General features: G+C 53.3%; 1 protein-coding gene across 4 annotated transcripts in view; it reads right to left on the bottom strand.

Annotated features, from left to right (window-relative positions):
* Window positions 1–15,952, bottom strand: part of SYNE3 (spectrin repeat containing nuclear envelope family member 3) — a 104,703-nt gene that overhangs the window by 19,140 nt on the left and 69,611 nt on the right. For all 4 annotated transcript variants that reach the window (XM_088024463.1, XM_088024465.1, XM_088024464.1 and 1 more), the window contains 6 exons: window positions 13,433–13,594; window positions 13,121–13,293; window positions 12,552–12,681; window positions 10,785–10,943; window positions 7,741–7,890; window positions 6,829–6,867 (listed from right to left, as the gene is read on the bottom strand). In XM_088024463.1, coding sequence (XP_087880589.1) covers window positions 6,829–6,867; window positions 7,741–7,890; window positions 10,785–10,943; window positions 12,552–12,681; window positions 13,121–13,293; window positions 13,433–13,594 — 813 coding nt within the window. The remainder of the gene's footprint in view (window positions 1–6,828; window positions 6,868–7,740; window positions 7,891–10,784; window positions 10,944–12,551; window positions 12,682–13,120; window positions 13,294–13,432; window positions 13,595–15,952) is intronic.

Below are 15,952 nucleotides of genomic sequence, written 5' to 3'. Positions count from 1 at the left end.
TGCTCACTCCCTTCCTCCTCTAACTGGTGGATACTGGGGCAGATAAGCCGCTCCTACAGCCCCACAAGCTTCCCCCTCTACCTGGTGGTGCCAGGGATCAGGCACCACCAATCTCCTCAGGCCCATCAGAGAGAAAAGCACCACCCTCCTTAAATGCCATCTCTTGGCCCTTCAAAGGCCCTCACGTCCTCCCGCCACTGGGCCTTTGCACAGGCTATCCCTTCTGTCTGGAATACTAATCTCCCTCCTTTTTCCAATGCACCTAATTAGTTCCTACTGATCACTCTAATTTCAGCTTGTGAGTGGCTTCCTCAGGGGTACCTTCCCTGCCGTAGACCAAAAAACAGCCCATTATACATTTTCACAGCCCCAATACCTTCCCTTTGGATGACTGATTAAAGTCTATGGTCCTCTTGACTCCTCGGAGGCAGGGTCCACATTCATTTGCTCAACAAATATGTGCTGAATGAATGAAATAGGGAATGAAAGCGTCCTTCCCTTCCTGCATGTCTGACCGTCTGCTCCTCCCTTGGTGTCCATGGCATAACCACACAGATCCTTGCTGACCACTGGCTGTGGCTCTTCTCACTGTCCAGACGCTCTACCATTGATGAACACCCCGGACACAGCCCCCAGGCCCAGCGGCTTTCAGTTCTCCCCCACACCCATTCCCCAGAGGAAGGAGCCGAGCCAACGGGAGAGGAACCAGGCCAAGGTCACACAGACAGCCTCCCTCACCACATCGTTCCACGCCCAGGCTCTGCCCACCATCCTGCATGGTGTTCTCACAAGAAACAACTCAGCCACAACACCAACAATGACAGTCACCCCAGGCCCGAGGTGTCAGTCAGCCTACATCTGTTAAATCTGGTCCCACCCCGAGCTGGGGCCCCCAGTGTGGAAGTCACACTGCGTCACCGCCGGGGCCTTTGGGGGCTTTCCTGGGTGGGGTTTCACCACCACAGAGATGCTTCCAGGCCAGCACCAAGAAGGATGGATAGGGGCCCGCTTTTCTCCAGCAATTCAAGATGGCTGCCATGAAGCCGTCACTAGTAATTTCTCCAGTCCCTGAAGGCACCACATCCTGGCTGGCTTCCTCTCCCTGGGTTTCCCTCAGAGGGGGGCCGTGTCTGGGGCCCACTGCATTTCCCCAACTGCGCTGGTGAGTCTTAGGGTGGCCAGGGTTTCCTGGGCCAGGGCCTGCTCGCCATGCCTGTGATAATGTCTTCGCTGACTGCTCGCTGCCAAAGCACCAAGTTACAGCCCCAGATTCACTTCCCGTGAGACCTCAGGGGCTCTGGACAGTTCCAAGCAGGGACAGGACGGCAGTGGCTGGGGTGGGGCTGGGTTCATTTTATCTCCTTCCTGAGTAGCTCTGCCCATGATGGTCAGGCCACAGACTGTGGTTTTCCAGAAACTTGAGTTGGTTTTGGAGAGAGATGGAAGATGACATCGTCTGAGCTGGCCTTTTGGAGGTGGTTTAGTTAGTTGGTGGGAAGGACCTCTGGATCAAGTGACCGGAGTGAGGATTTTGTCATTACTCAAGCAAGGATGCAAGCCTCATTTGGGAGATGTACGGGCATATGGCTCCTTTCCCTTCCCTTCCTTCCTTCCCTCATCATTCCTCATGAGATCCATCCATGACCAGGCTCTGAGCTTAGGACCAGAACCAAGGTCGGTGAGGGTCTGGGATGACCCGGAGGCATCCGGCTTGGGAAAGTGGGTGGTCATGATGTTTTTCACCGATATGGGGACTGGGCTTGGTTGGGTACAGGGAATACAGTGAGGCTATCTCTGGACATGCTGAGTCCGAGGGTCTGTGGGACTCCCAAGCAGATATCCAGCAGGTGGGTGGGCCTTTGGGACTGAAGCCAGAAAGGAGACCTGGACTGGAGAGATGGACCCAGGAGAGTGGGAGGCCCGGAGTCAGGAAACAAAGCCACAGCAGCAGAAGGAACTGCCCAGATGGCTGCAGAAAACCCCGTAGATACAACCACTGAAGAAAGAGGCACTGTACGTCCAGTGTCTCTAAGCAGCCGCAGAGATGACTTATTCATTACAAAAGAAAGGACAGCACTGTATGGGGGAGAAGGCTGGCAGGCACCCCCTTAATCACGCAGTCAGAGTTAGCATCCGCGATGTTGGGGCCACAGCGACGCAGTGGGTCTTCCAATAAGACACGCCAAGAACACAGCATCCCTTCTGCAACATTCCTGCCAGAAATGCACAGCCCGATTGCAATCTCAAGAAAATACCAGGGAAATGTGCCTCGAGGGACATCCTAGAAAATCTCTGACCTGGACTCAAGGTCAAGGTCAAGAAAAACAGAAGACTAGTTCTAGCCTAGAGGAAACCAAAGAGATGTACAAACTGAATGCACTGGGTGACCCTGGACTGGATCCAGCATGGAGGAAAGAGGTCTATAAAAAAGACCAGAAGTGGAATATTAATACAACAGAATATGACTTGGCACAAAAAGAAATGAGCTATCAAGCAACCCCAAAACCAGGCAGGAAACTTAAATGCATATTATCGAGTGAAAGAAGCCGATCTGAGAAGGCTCCATACTATCTGATTTCAACTCTATGATGTTCTAGAAAAGACATAACTAAGAGACAGTAGAACAATCCATTGTTGCCAGGGGCTGGGTCAGGGAGGGATAAGTAGGTGGTGCAGAAGGCAGGTGGGCTGGGGGACGGGAGGCTGAGGAAATAGAGCACATAGAGATGAACTTGTCTGGATTTCTGAAGTCAAAGACAAGTTTCAAAAACTTGATGTCCGAAGGGTTAGCATAGGCTCTTTCCTACATTGGCGGTAGCACGTCGCTTCTGGGCTCAGTGGACGGACGGACAGACGGGGCCCTGGGATAACACAGCACATGGGTGGAGGCCCATCTGGGGCTCTCTCCTTTTCAAGGTCAGAGACTGCGCGGTCCCAGCCCAGCCCAGCCCAGCCCAGCCCTTTGACCAAGAAAGAGCCAAATTTAGTCCCCAAAGCTGCACAGTGAATCACAGGGGGACAAAGCCAAGTGACATCTCCTCTGTCCCCACCTGAACTGGGTCCTTTGTCACATATGGAGAAGGGGCCAAGAGGCCACGCTCCTCCCACTAAAAAAAAGGTGGTTTTGAGTGGCAAAGGCCAGGCACGTGAGTGTTCCAGCATAGTGCCTGGCACACAGTGGAGATTTTTAAAAAATCATACTTACCAAGAAACAAGGTTACCATCTGACATGGAGAACTCACAAAGGCTTCCTTAGATTTAGTATCTGAGTTTTTCATCTGATCTAGGATGCCGACTGTGAGGGGTGTCATTATTTTACAAACCACTCAGGAAGGACAGAACCAACCAAGATGGGGCACCTGACAAGAGACTCCACCTAAAGCTGGGGCACTGAGGGGCCATGCCTTCCCTGTCAGGGGAAACGAGGAGTAATCTCACCTCCCAGAAAGGGGAAGCAAGGAAATCTGAGGTATGATCTTGGCACTGGGTGAAGCGAGGGGAATTCTTCTTCCCTGCGAATGTGAACCATAGGCTGGAGCTCCCAGAGGCTGGGTGTCTGAGTTTACACAATCAGTGTGAGCCAAAGGAAAACAAAACAGGACACCACCTGCAAGCAAAGATTTTCCATTTAGAGAAATCTCAGGTGGAGCGCATCCTGGGTGGCGGAGGGAAGCAAGCCCAAATCCTTTCTGAGAGGGGTAGATCATAGTAAGTCGCCCAAATTCCAGAAATGTGAAAATGAAAAATCACGAGTCTTAAGACCTATGCCATATGATCAAGTAAATAAAATGCAACTTTGGGTCACTCAGCATCTGGGGCTGCACCCCCAGGGTCCACAGCGTGCACAGGAGGCGTTTGCTCTCCGCTCCTGCAAACTGGGGCACCGGCCCTGCCCCAGCTGACCCAAGCAACCAGAAACCCTTGCGAATCTGCTCTTCAATGCAAAGTTTGTCGCAAGAAGGACTGTACCCCACTTCCCCGGGGCCAATGCAGAAATTCAGGCGACTCACAGCCCAGATGCAATTTAAAAAGCAATTACATTTCATGTGTCTGAATGCTGCAGGCACGCGGATCCGGTGGCATTGGGCTGGCAAGTGTGTAGGAAGCTGCAAATTTAATAAATCTTAATTATTGTGTTTATACAAACAAGCAGGCTGAAGCCATTGACGTTGCTGGAGCTTTCAATGACTTGGTGCACGCAGAGAAAAGAAAAAAGTGTGGAGAACCAACTGCTCATAAATAATTAGCTTTGGGGCAGGTTTTTTTTCTTCCTTTTGGACTAAAAATCACATACGAAATGTTTTCAAGTTGGCAAGATTACAATGCCTAAAGACAGAGTCTATTTTCTGCCTGTCAGGCCTGTGTGTGCGTGTGTGCGTGCGTGTGTGCATGTGTGTGTGAGTGCACACGGACGTGCACATATGCATATACGCACACACCGACCACAAGAACCAAACTGAAGGGAAGAATCCCCCCACCCTCAGAAGCGTCACTGCTCCCTTTGTTCACAGAAAGATAAGCAGGTGCAGTGTCCAGAGAAGTCTCCGGGGCCTCTTTTACATGGCAATTAAGAACCTACTGTGTGCAGTTGTTACAAGAACTCTGCCTACCCTTAGCTCGGTGGACCCTCGTTCTGTTCAGTGCAAAACGGGCTGAGGGACTCATCAACAGGAACACACACTAACGGGGGGGTCCTAGATTCAGGTCCAAAGCACAGAGCCGTGGTTCTCAAAGTGTGGTCCCAGGCCAGTAGCATCAGCATCACTTGGGAACCTGCTAGAAATGCAGATTCTTGGGCCAACTCAGCCCCAGTGAATCACTCAGGGTGGGACCCAGAAATCTGTACATAAGATGTCACATAAGTGAGCCCAAGATGGCCTCTGCACACTGGCTTACAGGCTGCTTACTTCTTTGCAGTGGGCTTCACAAAAGCCAGCCAGCCAGCACCGAACTCAAATTTTCACACACCCAATTATTTTACACAGAGCCCGAATAAGCACATTTTTTCTTAGCCATGTAGAGCCTGCCTGTTTTGCAGACCCTACAAAACTGTGCCCAAACTCCACTGGCCACGGATAAGACGATGCCTGTTATAAAGACCTGAATCTGCTGTTGCCCTTTGGAGCCCCCGCCCAGAGATGAGCCGCTGTGTGGAGCACCACCAGCTAGACGGGTGAACCCTTCCTCCCAGGCACCCTCCACCCAGCTGGGACACACAGTCCACTGGGGTGGGTCTCTGCTCTTGTGCTCACTGATGGATCCCAAGTGCCCGAATCAGTGCTTGGCACAAAGTCGGTGCTCAGTAAATCCTTGTGGAATGAATGAATGAATGAGAGACAGCAAATGAACACAAGGCTATGGAGACTCCACATTCAGCCAATCACAGGCTGCCAGGAAACTGAGCCTGCTCCAGAGGCCTGGTGCCCCCAGCCATGTGTCCCCCTACTCAAAAACATTCAGTGAGCACTCACCGTGTGCAAGGCATCAGGGGACCAAGACATGACGCCCACCGATTCCACCTGGGAGCTCCAGATCAGATGGGGGCTCCCCAGGGAGGGGCTTAAAGTGTGGAGGCCACCGGGAGCCATGAGGCTAGACTGTGGGAGCCACCCCATCCTTCCTGATGCTCTTCCCCATTTCTTGGGGAGGCTCTGTGTTATTCTAAATTGGGGGGAAAACCAGGCCTCTAGTCTCTCTGAAGAATTCTACAACCATTCACATGACCTTCCACACTCATTCATGAAGGAAGGAAAGTCAGCATTGACAATTCCATTTTCCAGATGGGGAAAGTAAGCCCGGAGAGGCAAAGCAACCTGCCCAAAGCCACAAGGCTAGTTGACGCCGGGCCCAAAGCATAGCGTTGGTCTTGTGATGGCCCCACCCAGTCCAGGGGACACCCACTCCCCTGCAGATGTGAGACGTGCACCCCAGCTGGAGACCAAGAAGAAATCCTGGTGTGCAAAGCACCTGGAAACAGATTCCATGGCATTAGGGATCTTGAGGAACCCAGAGCTCTTTGCAGCAGAGCACGCCGAAGGCTCACTTTGTTACGGGCCAGGGCTTGGCAGGGAAACAAGTGTGTTCCCTTTGGAAAGGGTGACATCAACTTACACTGGGTTTTCCCTGAGGCAGGGATACCCCCCAGGCCCCCGGGATGCTGTCTCCAAGGCACAGTGTGGAAAGTCAAGATGTGGGCTCTGGGGCCAGAGGCCAGAGACCACCCAGAAGCCGCACGCCTGGGCCGAACGAGTGATTCCAATCCTGTCATGGCTCCGTTTCCTCGTGCTTAAGCGGAGGGAATAACACCTCTCGAGCGTTGATGGGACAGTTAAATGAGATGCCCTGACCATGATTTAGCGCAGAGAGAACAGAAGTAGAACAGAAGGCACAACTCCCCCCTCCTCTTCTGTCCCCTGCCACCGCCGTGCCCCAGACGCCCGTCCCCACCACTCAGGGGGCCGCACGATCCAGTGCGCCCGCAATGGTCCGGGTTTCCTGGGACGGTCCTGGGGTACACCCGCTGTCACCACATAACTGTCAATAGTCTCCTTGTCCATTCCCCACCACGTCCTGGTTTTGCATGAAAATCTCCAGGGTCCCTCCTCTATCATGGGTGTGTCACAGCTGAGTACACTCTGCACCCTCCTGGGGCTTCCCAAGGGCCCCAGGGCCCAGGACAGGGCAGCCCAGAGCTCACTGCCCAGAAAACGTGCCTTGGACCTCATGGAACCTTCCAGAAAGCCCAGGAGTCTGGCTTCAGCACTGCAGGCCTACCGGCCTCCAGACGCCCTGCCTTCTAGCGTGTGCAGCAGATGGCAGACACGGTACCTTCTGGAATCCAGTCGGCTCCCCTGGAGAACTCTGCGTCTGTTATTTTCGGGAAGGAGAGGAAAAGGGGAAAAAAAGACGTTAAGTGAGTGAAACTCAAATCCCAACAGAGCCTGTAATGGAATATTCATTCTGTCAGGGGAGTGTTTCTTTAAAACTTCTGGTCATCTGGATAGGCTGAACCAGCAGGTGATTCGATTTAATGAGCTTTTTAACGCACTTCAGGCCCAGGTGGGATTCCGGGCCCGGGAAGGCCTGGGGGGCGGCCACCAGGCTGGGGCTGCACTGACACCTAGTGGCCAGCATGGCTGTTGCAGGGACCAAGGAGCGGGAGCACCAAAGCTTAGCGTCTGGGGAGGCCATCTCAAAGGCCCTCCATCCGGGGCTAACCCTTGTGCCTCAGTTTCCCCATCGCTTCTCAGGGAATAACAACAGCATCTCCTTTATAGGGTTGTTACAAGGACATCGCACTTCATAAAGGCTCTCATGACTATTACTATTGTTTTGTGCAAAGGCACACGGGAACCCTGGGGCCGTGCTCCCCTCTATCACACATTCCCCAGCGGGGCGTTCTGAATGCTGGCTCTGCTGCTTCCTAGCTCCATGACCCCGGGAGTTCCAAGTCTCAGAGTCTCAGCCCCCACCCTCTTTGGAGACTGGAGACAGGACTGAATGGGGTCCCGAAGGTTTCAGCTCAGAAGGCAGCAAAGCGCTCCTGAAACATTAACCGGGATGGCTCCTGCCATCGTTCCTGGAGTGCCAGCCACATGGGGTGGCAGGACGGCTACGCGACATCTTAAAGCCAAGCACCAGGACCCGTGAGCATGGCCCAGCTCTGTCTCCTCACATGAGCCTGGGCTCAGCCGGAGTCCCATCCCCAGGACCTGGGGCCCGTGCTTCCTTAGCACCTACCAGCAGGTAGCCAGAGTCCTTGAGCTTGGACTTGTACAGCATCCACCGGTAACGCAAGTCCTCCAGCTCATTGGAGGTCCCCCTTGCTGGCCCGAGATGGAGGAGGTTCTCGAAGAGATGCTGACCCTCTGGCACCCGAGCCTCCAGCTCCTGTGGGGGAAAAGCAGTGTCACGTGTGCCTTCCAGATGGCCCAGACGGCCCCACCGGGCCGGTCAGGAGGAGCCAATCAAATTTCACTTCAGAGGAGGCTGGCAGAGCCTGTAAAGTGAGAATCCCATCGTGCAAATTCACGGGCAGTCGCTTTCTGGAACAATACAGAATGACCTCCATGGTCACTTCCATCTCTGATGTTCTAGAACCGAGTCCTCTGGAGGGCTTGACATAAGAGTTGCCATCATTATAAAAAGCTACTACTTTTCTGTTGGCATGGTTAAGCCTGGACGTGTGCTATTGGGACTGGGCAGATAATCCTCAAGACTCCTGAGCCGTAGTGATGTGGGGGTAGGAGTGGAGCTCTAAATCGGAGTGCGTGGGTCTAAATTCTGACTTTGTAGCCCTGCTTTCACCCCATCCTGCTCGTAGTGTGATACAGGCAGTTTGCTTAGCTTCTCAGAACCCACTAGAATGAGAGCTGTACAAGAGTAAGGAGGCTTAACCTGGAGCAATTGCAAGTCATCTCTGATATGGCTGGAGTTGGGCAGTGATGGCGAGAAATGAGTCATGGCCAAATGTGAGGTAGGAAGTCTGCGGGAAGGACTTCCTGCTCATAATCCCCTAGGTGATTGGACCAAACCTCTCGCTGAGGCCAAAGTATTAAAAACACTTAAAAGGCATCAAAGAGTTGGCAAGAAGGTGAGGCACATCAGCTAAAATTTGGGAAATGATGAAGCCCAGAGAAGTACGCCCAGTGTTCAGGCCTGCTTTTGCCTTCAGGACACCTGCCGTTCTGGAAGAAACAGTTGTGAAACGGATCATGCTCTTGGCAGCCTCACGGGGCTATGGAGACAAAGGTCAAGGTCTGGGCTCTGTAGGGGTGGAGGACTCTCATAACCCTCTCCCCCTGTGGCTGAGGCTCCTAAAGGTGAATCCAAAATAAACTCACACCCTGTGTGGACTGAAGTCCACTCCAAGTCACCAGGGGCGCAGGGAGCCTCCAACATTGAACTTTGATTCCCTGGCTTCAGAACAAGAAAGCCCTTCTTGCCTGGAAGCCACAAACAAAATCCTCTGAAAAAGAGATGATCCTCAACCTCAAGTGACCCCTATACCTCTTTCACACATAATCAAAGCAGCCCCATACATGCAAGACACTGACAACTAGAATGGGCAGAAACAACATGCAGAAAAAAACGTTCCTAAAATGACTTAAGATATTAGAATTATTAGACATACTCGTTATTAGACACACTCGGTAAAACAGTTCTCTTTACTAGGCTCGAAGAATTAAAAGCCAGGCTTCAAAAGTTCCGCAGGGATCTGGAAGCTACGAAAAGTGACAGAGTGGTATTTCAAGAGAACTGGGTAGAAATTCTAGAACTGGGGAATATAGTATCAAAAGTTGAAGGCATAACAGACATGTGTAATAGTGAATGAGACACAGCTAAAGAGAGAATTAGTAAACCGGAAGGTAGAGTAGAAAAACTCTCCACAGTGCAACAGGAAGAGACCGGAGGATGAACAAGACACAAGAGAAGGGAGGAGACATAGAGCCCACAGTGAGAAGGAATACCACGTTTCAGCAGCAACACAGAAGGAGAGGGGAAGGGAAACAAGGCGATATGTTAAGAGGCAATAAGTTAAGAAAGTATCAGAGAATTTTCCAGAAAGACTCTAGACCAGAGATTCCAGAATCCAGACGAATTCCAAATAAGAGAAAAAGAAATCCAAACCCTAACGTATCATAGTAGAACTGCTGAGAAATAAGGAAAAAGAGAGGTAGGCTGGGGCTTGGTTGAGAATGACCTTGCGTGATATGCTTAAGGTGGGGTGGGGTTGGATTCTCTACGGAAAGGTTCTCGTCAAGGGAAGAACAAAGCCAGATTTATGATGCTGAAGGTCACTCTGGCTGCAGAATTGAGCCGTGACCTGGATGGGGGCCCAAAAGGAAGGAAGGAGGCCAGCTGAGAGCCTACTGCCATAATCAAGGTCAGAAATGGTTAAGTACCTAGATTAACATAGTGGTAGCAAGAGGGTGCAGAACAAAACACACCCAGGAGGTGGAATCCAGGAGGGGTGGGGGACTATTTAGATGTGGGAGTGGAGTAGAAAGAAGACTGGTGGTAGAAGGATGGCAAAAATGACCATGACACCCCCATCCCACCTCCCCCCACCATATCCATTCCCTTTGCAATATGACCTTGAGTCCTTCCCATCAAGAAGTGGAGTCTGTTTTCCCTCCCCATGAATCTGGCTTGGCCTTGTGATTCTTTGTCCAACAGAATACAGGGCAAGTAATGCAGCAGTTCCTACTCTAAGCCCCAGAAGCCTTGGGTGCTCCCACTTGCCCTTGGACAATGCCTCTGCTACTAGAAGCCTAGGCTGCCCCACAAGAGGAGAAGAGATGTGTGGTCCATCTCATGCTCATCTCCAGCAGCCTGCCAACCCCCAGAGTAGAGCCACCCGGCCAACCTATAACTGACAGCAAATCAGGGAGCCCCACAAAACCAGAAGCATTGCCCAGATGGGCTTAGCCTAGATTGCCAACCTTCTGAATCATGACTTAAATGAACATGTGCTGTCTGAAGCCACAAACAGCTGGGATGATTTGTTACACAGCAACAGCTAACTGACTTCAGAGTCATGATTAGTAGTGATATTTTCCAAATTGGGGAAATACAGATGTAGGCTGAATGAATGAATGGTTCTTCCAAATTTCTTCTAAAATATGTGAACCAAAAAAGTTTAAGAACTGTTATTTATACACAAGTAAAAATGGCTCACAAGCCATGTGTGTGCTCTTTTTTTTTTTTTAAGAACTCCCTGGTAGCAAACACGTCCATGGGGGCAAACCCTGTGGACAGAGGGCCTTCTCGTGGGAACAAACCTGCAGCTTTGTTTCCCTGGTCTTCAAATCCTTGGCGGTGGCCGTTCTCATCGCAATGATTCTAACCAGCTTGGCATTTTCCACCTCTAACCACTGCTCGAAGTCCCTCAGGAGTTGGGAGAAACCTTCATGGCTGCCTTCTTCCTGGAGTGGGTTTGCCTGAAGGAACGCACAGCAGCACGACCAACGCATCAGAGGTGAAACAGCCCCCCAGGCCCGCATCCCGGGGGCCTCCTCTGAGGCAGAGGGTGGGGATGAGGATTTCCAAAGGTGAGGAGGGGGCACGTCTCTCCATTCAGGGTGGCCACATTAGGAGTTTAATTGTGATTCAGGTCTGGGGGTCCTGCGGGGTTGGGGTGGCCCAGGGGGTCAGTGTGGGCCGGTGCTCAGGGCGCCCTGGGCCCCCCGGGGCTGTGCCGCAGGACCTCGTGGATGGGTGCCTGCAGACCGTGCAGGATCACTGCACTTTCAGCGCCGAGCTGCTGGAGCTGCGACAGTGAGTCACCGTGGTCACCTGCTGGTCTCCTAGCGGCAGTCACCACCATTCCTTGCCAGGATGGCTATAATGGTGGTCAGCCTTGCACACACCTGTCCCTCTCTGGGCTCTGCAGCCAGAGGGAGCTGTCTAAAATGCAAGTCCGTCCAGCGAGGCCATCTGTGTGGCCCTCTGAGAGCCTCAGTCCCGGCCCTGCTGGACCCTGTGGCGCGAACCACCTTCCCCGCCAACACCCCCACCCCCGGAACCCGAGCCCCAGACACCTCTTGACCCCTGGCACTTGTGCTCTCTCCCTCTGTGTCTCTCACACCGTCTCCTCTGCATGGGACACACCCCTCCTTTCCTCTCCCTGACTTCCGCTGGGCCGTGAGGATTCCCCTACATTTTCCCAGGAGGCCTTTGCTGTCCCAGAACTGGGTCCCGGTCCCTCTGCATCAGCTCCTACAGCATCAGCCCTCGGCCCTGGCCCACTGCCCTTACTTAACTGCCTGTGATTCCCACTTCCTTGCTCCTCAAAATGTGCTCCGAGGCCCAGTGGCCCAGGCGTCCCCCTCCAGCTTCAAGAAACGCAGAGTCCTGGGCCCTGCTGAAGTGGGATCTGCGTTTTCCTACGCGTAGGGAGCACGCTGCAGTGTCAGAGGCTCTGCGCTGGGGTCTGCATTCCTGTGGGTTAGAAGCGCCTCTGCTTCGCCCACAGCCGGCCCTGGCTCCAAGCGCAGGCCTCCGGGCACAGCCACATTGGGCAGGTGATTCGGGAAGGGGCAGTACAAGAATACAGGGGAGACTGAGAGCTGGTGTGCGGTTTCCGAAGAACGAGGAAGGAACGTCTTTTCAGTGCGGTTCCTTGTTTTAAAAGCCGTCAAGAGAAGGGATGGACGGCACTAGGTCGTTAGGCTAGATCTTTTGAACAAAATACAGCTTATGGCACAAAAAAGGGACCCAGCCTGCATGATGGCAGTTTGCAATCTGGGGCCAGCAGGAAGCTCTCAGCCCTGTAGGGCCGGCTGGCTACCTCTTCTCTGAGGGGTGAGGACCTGTCTGCCCGAGGGACGCTTCTGACCTTTCCTGTGGCCTGGGTCTGGGGTCTCTGGGTCCCTCTGTGCCGTGGCACAAGGAGCAGGGACAGGTTCACCCAGGCTGGGACGTGGCCGAGTCCTGAGCTGAGCATGTGGCCCCAGGCGAGGAGGGGGCTTTGTTGAAGACCACCCCCCATATCCCTGACTCCGGCCCCAGCCTCCCAGGGCCCAGGGAGCCCCGCTAGGCAGACGCACCTGACGGGGACGCCTGGAAACAAGATCCATGGGATCGATGAGAAACCCGGCCTTCGGGATGTTGTTGGTGAAAATCATTTTCTTCCCTGAATCCACTTCCGTCTTCTGCAGCTGCTGGTTTCTGATGAGGCTGAGGAGACAAACGGCCCAGTCACCGCGGTGATGCAATGGGGACTCGCCAGGTCACTGGGGCATCACGTGGTAGGAGATGATCTTTCGGGTCAACTATCCTTCGGGTTTGTCAGAATGTTCCCCAGACACATGCATTCCCAGTTTCCCACTGGGGACCCACCTTACGCTGTCATTAAAGTGCCTGTACCCATCGATGCAGGCGAGGCCCAAGCCAGCGCGGGCGGGAGGCTCACCCCCGCGCTGGGGCACTCCCTGGCTTCTACTGCTCCTACTACAACTGTCCTTGGGCCAGGGCGGAGATGCATGGAGGCACCTGGTGCCATGCTCAGCACCCAGCCAAACCCCAGCCTCCTGTTCTAAGGGCACCACTGAGCTCTCCCCTGCACAGGAAGGGGGTGTTGCCTGAGACCAGGCTCAGAGCCGGGGACCCCCCTCACCTCAGCAGGCTTTCCTCCAGCTGCCTCAGGGCCTGCCAGGACTCCATCAGCTCCTCTAGCTCCTCCTGGACGATGGCAGCCCCTTCCGGAGAAGACTTCTTCATCACCAGCCGGCCGTGTGCTTCGACCAGGGGCAGCTGGGCCTCCTTCTCCGGGAATTCAGCCAGCAGCCTCTAAAGGACACACATGCGCACACGCAGCCCCCCACAGTGAGCTCTCGGGGCCGGGGTCTCCGCTCCCCCGTGTAGAATCTTTGGCCTCCCAAGCCTGCCTTCTGGGAGGCAAGTGAGGGAACTGGAACAGCCACCTTACCTCGACTTTGACCTCCTGGGACTGGGCGTCCCATGTGCCTGCATCCTCCTGGTGTGATTCCAGCTTCTGAGTGACCATGGCAATCCACTGTCGCAGCTCCAGCAGCTCGTGGCGGAAGGTGCAGTGTTCCCGCACACTCTGCTGGCCCCTGTCCATGAGGTCCTGTAGCACAGCCCCGGGGGGGGCCCAGGGCGCTCTGAGCGCTGGTGGCCACTGGGCCTCCGGGCCCCTCCATCCTGCAGGACCCCCGGACCTGCCCTGGGGCAAGATGCACCCCCGCCAGGGCTCCCCACCCAGCAGGAACACAAGAGGTGAGTCCTCCCTTCTGCCCAGGACAGGGAATTTATTCTGGAAAGACCAACTCTGGTTTAAAGTATCTCTAAGCCTGTCTTAACTTTTATAGACGGTACCATGTCTGGATGAGGGTGTGGGCAAGTGGAGCTCCTGCCCACTGCTAGTGTGGGTATCAATCATACACCACGGGGGGAAACCACAGGTCAGTATCTACTACAACTGAACACAGGCATCCCTATGACCCAACCATTTCACCCCTGGGTGTCTACGTAACAGATACAAACATGTTTTCACCAAAAGGCATGCGGGTGGTGTTGCTTCTGATAGCCCCAAACCGGAAACTACCCAAGTGGCCATCAACAGAAGTATGGATACGTATGTTGAGGTAGCTTCAGACAGTGGAATATTTTACAGCAGCAAGAATGAGCAATCTACACAACAATCTAATCCATTATGAATGAGGGGAAAGCTAGAAGCCAGAGACAAAAGAAAACGTTCTGATTCAATGAAAATAACGTATAAAATCAGGCAAACCCAATCCATGGTGTTCCAAGTTGAGTGTCAGGTGCCAGGAGTGGTGGGCAGCGACTGTGGGGGGCATGAGGGGCTTTGGGGGCTGGGGGAAGCCACTATTATTCTGTGTCATGATCTGGGTACTGGTAATGTGGAGTTTTAAAAAACTCATCAAACTACACACTTAGATGTTTGCTTTTCTATATATGATTACACTCTGATAATTTTTGAGAATGGTCTTGCTTCCCCCCACCCCTCCTCTGGGTCAGCCACTCTGAGCTCTCTGAGGCTGGGGCCTTGTTCCTCTGTCTTCAGGGAAGGAGGGCCCATGTCCTCCTGGTCACCCAACCTGGGGCCCTCTGAGCACTCCCTCTCAGCCCACGGCAGAGCACTCAGACCCCAGGGTCTCTCTGTGATCCCTGGCAGAGGCCACCACCGGCCCAGCCCTCCTGCATTCCAGATGCTGGCTGACACCACTGGAGGCCAGGCCCACTAGAGCTGGGGACACAGAGACAGTGCATCTCATCTTCCTGCAACAAACCAGTGACCAGAGCCGGAAGAGTCACCTAAGACTCCGCTTCTCCGCAATGTCGTCACCACCGCCACCACTCCTGTCTGCTGTGCACCGGCTCAGACCCCATGCTTTCAATAGCCTCGGGTCCTTAGGGGGGTAGGTGCCCCCCCAGGGGGAGACAGGAGGATCACCTGGGCTGTGGGGGAAGGACTTATTAGCACTTATGAGATTTAAAAAGCCCTGAGTACCACACTAATAAAAGGGGGGCGTGACTTCTTTGAAGTATGTAGACAATAAATGAAGAGTCACAAGAGCATTGGAGTATCAGCATTCGGCCACCGTTAATCATGCTCCGTTAATGCTGTTTCTAATTATTATCACCATCAATCGGACTCATCAGATGCAGGCATTAAAGTTGATGTTTGCTGTTTCCCTGGGTTCTGTGAGCTCCCAAGCAGCAGGGACAGTGATTCCTATTTCTCTACGCCCCCAACCCAACCTTGAGACCACTAGCCACTCATTTATTAAGTGGAGTTAAATCAGGTCATCTAGACCTTATGCATCACTTAGATCAATGAGCATCTACAGGTTGGAGCCGTGTTTCTTGGAAGCTTGCGGGCGTGGGGGTGGGGGAGGGGGGTTTGACTGCTATGACAGTGATGGGGCAGGGGTGACACCTGCAGATACAGTGAGAGCGACAGGTGTTGCCATCCTGCTGCCCCATGGCCTGCAAGGTTTCCTCGTGCCCTACCTGAATCCACAGTGCTGAAAACCCTGCCCATCATGACCCGAGCTTGGACACTTTCCCCAGCTGACAAACACAGAGGTTTCTCCAGTTCTAATAAACACGCTGGTTTTTCCAGGAAGGCCTCTATTTCGTCAACTGATGGAAGACCGCGCTTTGGTGCAACTGAAACTTCACCAAAGGTTGTTCACATTTTCAGAGAATCTCATAAAGTAGAGGCATTTTGGCTGTCACCCAGGCGGGGCACATCTTCCTGTGACCACCTTCAGCGCTTACATGAAAGACAAGCATTTTATTCTAACTTGCCTTTTTTCTCTCCTATTACAGGAAGGGCATTACATGCCATTCTTAAATTGTGTGGGTCACTTATACTCTCTCCGAGTTTCGGGATGGCATGCGATGTTGGGAACATGTTATTAAAATAGACTGCGCCTGGGTGGCTCAGTTGGTTGAG

Source organism: Eumetopias jubatus, unplaced genomic scaffold (genome assembly GCF_037043125.1).
Source record: "Eumetopias jubatus isolate StellerSeaLion01/CBP00866 unplaced genomic scaffold, mEumJub1_p1.0 scaffold_7, whole genome shotgun sequence".
Lineage (NCBI taxonomy): Eukaryota > Metazoa > Chordata > Mammalia > Carnivora > Otariidae > Eumetopias > Eumetopias jubatus.
The sequence above is the reverse complement of the archived record's forward strand: the minus strand, read 5'-3'. Positions and strand labels throughout refer to the sequence as shown.